Source organism: Humulus lupulus, chromosome 3, assembly GCF_963169125.1.
Source record: "Humulus lupulus chromosome 3, drHumLupu1.1, whole genome shotgun sequence".
NCBI lineage: Eukaryota > Viridiplantae > Streptophyta > Magnoliopsida > Rosales > Cannabaceae > Humulus > Humulus lupulus.
This window is the reverse complement of record NC_084795.1, coordinates 102,109,677-102,116,738: the sequence shown is the minus strand read 5'-3', so window position 1 is coordinate 102,116,738 and position 7,062 is coordinate 102,109,677. Positions and strand designations below refer to the sequence as shown.

At 35.1% G+C, this 7,062-nt stretch overlaps 1 protein-coding gene across 4 annotated transcripts; it reads left to right on the top strand.

Moving 5' to 3' along the window:
• Positions 1-1,253: 1,253 nt before the first annotated feature.
• Positions 1,254-5,344, top strand: LOC133823028 (agamous-like MADS-box protein AGL30). Of its 4 annotated transcripts, none has more exons than XM_062255594.1 (13): positions 1,255-1,534; positions 1,644-1,677; positions 1,976-2,221; positions 2,373-2,432; positions 2,541-2,559; positions 2,721-2,785; positions 2,883-2,898; positions 2,985-3,046; positions 3,165-3,261; positions 3,885-3,932; positions 4,018-4,145; positions 4,372-4,741; positions 4,861-5,344. In XM_062255594.1, exons 3-13 carry the CDS (start codon positions 2,037-2,039, stop codon positions 4,870-4,872), a joined length of 1,062 nt encoding a protein of 353 aa, XP_062111578.1. In that variant the 5' UTR covers positions 1,255-1,534; positions 1,644-1,677; positions 1,976-2,036; the 3' UTR covers positions 4,873-5,344. The 4 variants fall into 4 exon arrangements, with proteins under 4 accessions (XP_062111581.1, XP_062111578.1, XP_062111580.1 ...); XM_062255596.1 differs by having other exon boundaries at positions 1,616-1,677; XM_062255597.1 differs by lacking the exon at positions 1,644-1,677 and having other exon boundaries at positions 1,254-1,534; positions 2,376-2,432.
• Positions 5,345-7,062: the final 1,718 nt, after the last annotated feature.

The following is a 7,062-nucleotide window of genomic DNA, read 5'->3' as shown; positions in this document are numbered from 1 at the left end:
AAAACTAACATTTGAATTAAGAAATATGAACCTCCAAAATTTTCGTCAAATTTTAGTGCAAAGAATCGAAATTGCATCGAAAAAACATCGTTTTGGCCAAAAATCAAGTTTTCATAATTACATCGCAAAAGCATCGAAACACCATCGATTTTGCATAAAAAAAAAGCATCAATTTTGCATCGTTTTGGCCAAAAAACAAGTTTTCGTGATTGCATCGCAAAAGCATCGAAACACCATCGATTTTGCATCAAAAAAGTATTGTTTTAGCCGAAAATCAAGTTTCATGATTGCATCGCAAGAGCATCAAAAAATGCAATCATGAAAACTTGATTTTTGGCCAAAACAATGTTTTTTCAATGCATAGTCGCTGCAATTTCTTGCAATGAAATCATGTAACATGATTTTTGGCCAAAACGATGTTTTTTCGATGCAAAATTGATGGTGTTCCAATGCTCTTGCGATGCAATCATGAAACTTGATTTTTGGTCAAAACAATACTTTTGCGATGCAAAATCGATTGTGTTTCGATGTTGTTGTGATGCAATCATGAAACTTGTTTTTTGGCCAAAACGATGCTTTTTGAATTCAAAATCAATGCAATTTCGATGCTCTTGCGATGCAATCATGAAACTTGATTTTTGGCCAAAACAATGTTTTATCAATGCAATTTCAATGCAAAATCGAGAACGTTTCGATGCAAAATCGATAGCGTTTCGATGCTTTTGCGATGTAATCATGAAAACCTTTTTTTTGCCAAAACAATATTTTTTCGATGCAAAATCGATGATGTTTCGATGTTTTTGCGATGCAATCATGAAAACTTGATTTTTGGCCAAAACGATGCTTTTTTGATAAAATTTTAATGCCATTTTGATACTCTGTACTGAAATTGGACGAAAACTTTGGAGGTTCATATTTTTTTCACTTAAATGTATATTTCAGATGATTTTTTTTTTTAATTTTGGTATTTTTTCGATATCTACAAAATTAGAATAATAGAGAGAGTGAGAAAATAAGAAATGTTAAAGAGAGAGTGAGAGAATGAGAGAGAAAATGATTATTTGAATGTTCCGATTATTTTTGTTTAAAAAATTAAAATTGTTATATATATATTTGGGATGCATATTACAAAAATTGATTATGGGATCGAACATGAAATTTCCGTTGTACAATACAATACAATTACACAAAGAACAGAATATAGTAATCATATGTAATTGTTGTTGGTATTAAATAAATAAATAAATAAATGAATAAATGAAAAACAAAATAAAAGAATGGCGGTTGGGTTGGTTAGGTTTGGGGTTAGAGGATTTGAGAGGGTTGGCGATTCTCACGGTTGCTTCTATGACCGATTTTAGCGGCAACCCGGTCGTGTAATGTGAAGCTATATGGAAGCTCACGCACACATGACACACCCCTCCCTCTCCTTCCCTTCTCTTCTCTTTTATCATTCTCACAAACTATTTCTTCTTCCTCATTTCTTTAATCCTTCCCCACCTTTCCCTTCCTCCATTCTCTTTTTTTCTAACTGGTACGCTACTAAATCTTTCCTCTTTCATGTCTTTTTCTTTTCTTTCTGAAAGTAGTTTTTTTGTTGTTGTTGTGCATTTAGAAATGTGTTCAACTTCTTTCATTTAAAGGGAAAAGGAAAATTCTTCATCTTTGCCCATTGAGGTAAGCGAGTTGGCCATTGTCATCTTAGCATTAGGTGCCTTTTATAGCTTTGTTGCTCATATGCGGTTTCTCTCTTATCCTAAGAAATTGACCCAGGTTCATGTTTTTTATATAAATATAAATATAAATCAGGTAGGAAGAAAAAAAAGGGGGGGCATCTTGTGTTTTTTCTTCTTTGTTTTTCTGTTGTCTTTGAAAACTTGTGTGAATATTTTAGGTACGAATATGCATACGGTGCCCAGCAAAGCTTGTTGAATTGTTAGAAATGTGATGGGCAATTTCTTGTTTTCTTTGACAGGCTTGGAATGGTTGGGAACATTAATCATAGAAGGTGAGACTGAGACGTTATAAGGTGCAGAATGGGAAGGGTAAAATTAAAGATAAAGAAGTTGGAGAATACAAATGGGCGCCAAGCCACCTATGCCAAGAGGAAGCATGGCATCATGAAAAAGGCTAATGAATTATCTATACTTTGTGATATAGATATTATCCTTCTCATGTTCTCACCAACTGGCAAGCCTTCTTTGTGCAGTGGAAAACGCAGGTAAAACTTCATTCTCTCTCTTATTACGTAGATGATCACCTCACCTAGTTTATGTACAATATGATTACTGATTTTAAATAAATGATTGCTAATTTTTCATACTGACCTTATATTTGATTGTTCTTATTTATTTATTGTTGGCTGAGTCTAGCAGCATCGAAGAAGTTATTTCAAAATTTGCTCAACTCACCCCACAAGAAAGGGCGAAAAGGTAGATGTTAATGTCTCACTTGAAATTCATGTTAGTTTCATCATGCATTCAAGTTTGATGTACATAATGGAGAATTATCATTAAATTGTTTTCATTTGATTGTAACAGGAAGTTGGAAAGTCTCGAAGTAAGTTCAATTTTTACAACCTATTCTCCAGAATGTTATTTAAGTTTATTTCTTCTTTCATTATCAATGCCACCTAAGTACTATCATAAATCTTATCAACAACTTAAGTTTGTTTTCTCTTTTACTTTCTATTTTGATGGCCTTTTTATTGATTTTGTTAGGCACTGAAAAAAACTTTTAAGAAGTTGGACCATGATGTAAATATTCAAGAGTTTTTGGGTACAGGGTATGTTTCTTTAACCAATTGACCTTTTTCAGATTGACTATGTTGATGATTTGTAATTAAATTCTAATGCTTTTTTTATTTTTGTTTTCTGTCTCAGTTCTCAAACCATTGAGGTAACTTGCAATGTCTCCGGTGGTTTTATTTTTTTTGTTATTGCACCGTAGAGACACGAGTATTGATGTTCACATGCTTTTGGCAGGAACTATCAAACAAAGCTACGTTGTTTCAGACTCAACTTTCTGAAATACATAAGAGGCTCAGGTAAGTCTGGAATGTTTCAATTTTGAGGTTTCTTTTTGGTTTCATTATAGCTGACACAAAGTCCTACATGGTTGATCATCACTGTATACTAATTCTGTATTTGTTTTGAGTTGTACAGCTATTGGACCAACCCTGATAAGATTGATAGTGTAGAACATCTGGGGCAAATGGAAAATTCTCTAAGAGAGTCGCTTAATCAAATTCGAAGCCACAAGGTATGCTTCTCTTATAAATGTATCATTTGATCGATCTTCATTTACCCCCAAAGAAGTTTGTGTTAGCCGCCAGCCCACCACAAATGCTTTTAGGTTGGCTGTGAGTAGTTTTGCCATCTAATCGTTGGTCCAAGGTCCTTGGTTTGGGAATTAGTAATATATGCGTTCAAGATTTGACTTTGCTTTAAATCATTGGGAAGGAGTTACAAAAATGATTTGCTACCACACATTCAGAATTATATTGGCAATAAATTTGAGAACCTCAACATTCATGCTAATAGCTGTGACATGGTTACTGCTGGATGAGGGGGAGGTTCTCGATTCAACCATGTGAGGAGAGGGATCACAAGTTGTACTTTAATAACAGAGAAATGTGAAGAAGCCATTGAGGTGAATAGTATGCATGAGTCAAGATAATAAAGCGCAGCATGTGGCTTGGGGAGGAAGGAAACAAAACTGAGAATTGAGTATTACAGTAATAGTAGTAATAGCTGTAACACATACTAGTGTGAGAGCAAAGTTACCTATATTTTATATCTTTTCTTCTTTGCAAATATCAGTACTTGATACTACCTCATCTTCTGTGGCACTTTCAACACCAACCGTTCTACTTTGTTTGGCAGGAAAATTTACAAAAGCAGCAATTCATGTCATTAGATTGCACTAGTCAGGTGAAAACTAGTGGCTTTGACAGTTAGCCTGATGGGGTTCTTTCATGTATTTAAAGCTTTAATCTTCCCTAATCTTGTTTTGCAGTTCCAAAATGGGATACATATACCCTTCAGAGTGGGTGCTGAGCAACAGCTCCAACCTTTGTCATGGATACCAAATAATGATACTCAAAATATTGTTTTACCTGATGACCCAAACTTGCTTTCCCATAGGTGAGTGTTCTTTTGAAACGTAATGCTTTAAGTCTGGTTTCCTGCAGATATTATTTCAATTTACTATGCTTCTAAATCCGGTTTTTAAAAGAGAACATTTCAGTTTACTCATTACAATTTAGCATATTAGATGAAAACACAAGTAGTCAATTCATACCTATGATGGAGATTTGGCACCTTCACCAGCAACATTTTTTAACTCATGCTGTTTGTGTCTTTGCCTTAGGGATATGGATTGCTCTACAAGTTCCTCATTTGGTAGTTATTCTGGTTATTTTGGCATGGTTAGAAACCCAGAGATTTCTAATTCTGGACAAGAAAATGGCATGGTTAACGATTTAAGCAGAACCACACCTATGAGGCTACAACTGAATGGCGGTCAATTTCCTTATGTGCCTTACAATCTGAATGTTCTAAATGATACAAAATTTCAACCTCAAACGGAGATGAATCCACAGGAAAACTCTGTAGATTATCATGTCAATGAAAACTTTGAAGTTCCTATACATGGATACGAGACAACCCATCAAAGTAGTTGGGCTTCCGCAGCTGGGCCTTACGCTGTTACTATGTTAGGTGAAACGTTATACCCTCAGGTCAGTTTTTCCCCATCTCTCAATAAATATTAGCTTGTAACATAAAAGATTTACTCTCAAATTGTATATCAAGTTCGATACTTCAAATGCCTCAAAAATATCTACATTACTTTTTGCAGCACCAAAACTAGACCAATGAATGAGATTTCACTCATTCGATGTTAAAAGTTGCTGGAGAAATTGGATGATTTGCTTGGGCATTATTATACTTATCCCATCAGGATTTTTGCAGTTTGCCATACATGCTAGCTATGAAAAAATAGAAAGCAACCAGTGAGTGATGTGCACTACGGGAAAAACCTCTACCGCCGTTAATCCTAATCCCCAGCCAGTGGTATCAGTTTGTGATAGCAATTTTTATATCAGAATATGTGTTAGGGTGTCAAGATTGGTCGTGGCAATTATGAATGAAGCTGCTGCCTAGCCTTGCTCCCCCTCAGTATCTTGAGCTGTATATATATATATTAAAAAAAAAAAAAAGTACATATAGCAAATACATGAATCAATATCACATATATGTGTTGAGACATTTGCCTACCATTTCATGTGTGGCCATTCAATATTATAGAAACATCGGATAGATATACCCATTCACTTTGTTTATTCTCAGAATATTTATATATGTGGCTTCTACTTTCATTATAATTCAGTCATAAAATAATGATCAGTTGAACTCGTTTTGACTGTCTCCCATTTTCCGAGTGGTTTTGAAATGAGAAGAATTTGGGATTAAAAGACATGTGAACGAACCACCACAGAAAAAAACAAGGATATGCATGTGATATTTTTAACATGTAAAGCCAAAGTGACATCAATGGTAAATATTCTTATTTTGATGTCAACTGAATATGAATCCTTAGGAAATCTTAGTAGAAAGGGTACGAGTAGAACCAATATCAGAGAAAACAAGTTTGTTATTCAGTAATCAAGAACTCAAGTTCGGCTCAAATACAATACAGAGTAATATATACAGAAGAAGCTGGAGTTAGTTAGGACACTAACTAACTAACCATTTGGGCTAATTAAACAACTTAGGCTAACAGAAAATATAACTAAATCTAATAGCCCCCCTTAAGATGGAGTGTACAAGTTAAAAACGTCCATCTTGGATACAATTGTAGAAAAAGGGGTAGGAAATAAAGCTTTAGTGAATATATCAGCTAAATTGTTTTGAGATGAAACATGGATGAGTTTTAAGGACCCTTGTTGAACCTTCTCTCGAATGAAGCGGCAGTCTATTTCGACATGTTTGGTGCGTTCATGATAGACAAGATTCTCACTAATGTGTATTGCCGCTGTGTTGTCGCAATAAAGGTAGGCTGGATGATTGTGAGATATGCCAAAATCCTTTTAAGAGAGCAAGGACCCAAGTTACTTCAGAGGTTGCATTTGCCATGGCTCGGTATTCAGCCTCTGCTGAAGAGCGGGAAACTATTTGCTGTTTTTTTTATTTCCATGAGACAAGAGAAGAGCCTAGGAAGATACAATAACCAGAAATGGAGCGTCTAGTGTCTTGGCAACTTCCCCAATCAGCATCTGCAAAAAGGGAAACTTGAACATTGGTTGTAGATAGACTTGTTTCAGCATATGCTGAAAGATTAGGAGACGTATCTGATGGGAAAAAAAGACCCTGACCAGGAGTACTTTTAAGATATTGTAGAATACGCTGTGTAGCTTGTAGGTGAGGTACTCGAGGACAAGTCAAGAATTGGCTTAAATGATTAACAGCATATGATATATCTGGTCTTGTTATTGTAAGGTAAATGAGTTTCCCAATTAAGCTTCTGTAAATAGTAGGATCTTGTATTGTATCTCCTTTATCTTTGCTAAGTTTTAGATTTGGTTCCATGGGAGTTGAAGCTGGTTTTGCTCCTAGGTACCCTGTTTCTTTTAGCAGTTGAAGTGTAAAGGGTCGTTGGGAAACTGAAATTCCTTTCTTGGTTCTGCCGATTTCAAGGCCTAGAAAAAAACGAAGTGAACCAATGTCTTTTAGCTTGAATTTAGAGTTTAAGGCTTGTTTGAATAGAGTAATGGCAGAATTATTGTTGCTAGCAACAATGATATCATCTACATATACGAGTACGGCCAAAAAAATAAAGTTTGTTCTTTTTATGAAAAGAGAATGGTCTGATGCGGATTGATGAAAACCATCATTAATAAGTGTGGAACGTAACTTGTCATACCATTGTCTAGAGGCTTGTTTGAGGCCATAGATGCTTTTGGTTAGTTTACAAACTTAGTTGGGTGGAGCTTTGTAACCAGGGGGAAGTTTCATGTATACTTCCTCATGTAAGTCCCCATGTAGAAAAGCATTATTTATG